Here is a 591-nt window from a genome sequence, read left to right on the forward strand (position 1 = left end):
ACTTTAGACTATTGGCACACATGAGGGTTCATACAAAGGAGAACCCTTTTTAAGTGTGAGGGTGTGTGCTACACCATTTGCTGGGAAATCTGATATAGGAAAACCATATGAAGACACATACAAAGGAAAGACCTATAGATGTGATCATGCAGTAAAGGATCTCCGGGGAAAATCTCATCTGAGATTCACATTAAAGAATACATGTAAAGGAGAGGCCTTTAAGTGTGATATATGTAATAAAAGCTTCTTTGAAAATTTCGTCTTAGGAATCACATGTTAATGCATACAGAAGAGGATCCCTTTAAGTGTGAGATTTGAAATAAAAGTTTCTCTCACAAATCAGGCCTTAATTACATATGAAAAAAACCCTGCAGGAGTTAAGCCATTTATCTGTGAGGTAGCAGCGTGCCCTTTTTTGCAAAAAAGTCACTAGGTGTACATATGAGAGTAATACAGGGGAGAAGCCCTATACCTGTAAAGTATGCAATAAGTCATTTAGAGCTCTTTATACTTTTAAAAAAACACAGTAGACAGCATACTAGAGAGAAACAGAGTATGTGAAAATCGTTAAGGTTTAGAAGATATTTTTAT

General features: G+C 35.9%; 1 protein-coding gene across 1 annotated transcript in view; it reads left to right on the forward strand.

The window, feature by feature from the left end:
- Positions 1-280, forward strand: part of LOC119588975 (zinc finger protein 658B-like) — a 1,686-nt gene extending 1,406 nt beyond the window's left edge. The window contains exon 3 of the mRNA XM_037937578.1: positions 8-280. Coding sequence (XP_037793506.1) covers positions 8-280 — 273 coding nt within the window. The remainder of the gene's footprint in view (positions 1-7) is intronic.
- Positions 281-591: the final 311 nt, after the last annotated feature.

The sequence above is a fragment of the Penaeus monodon genome, chromosome 24 (assembly GCF_015228065.2).
Source record: "Penaeus monodon isolate SGIC_2016 chromosome 24, NSTDA_Pmon_1, whole genome shotgun sequence".
Taxonomy (NCBI): domain Eukaryota; kingdom Metazoa; phylum Arthropoda; class Malacostraca; order Decapoda; family Penaeidae; genus Penaeus; species Penaeus monodon.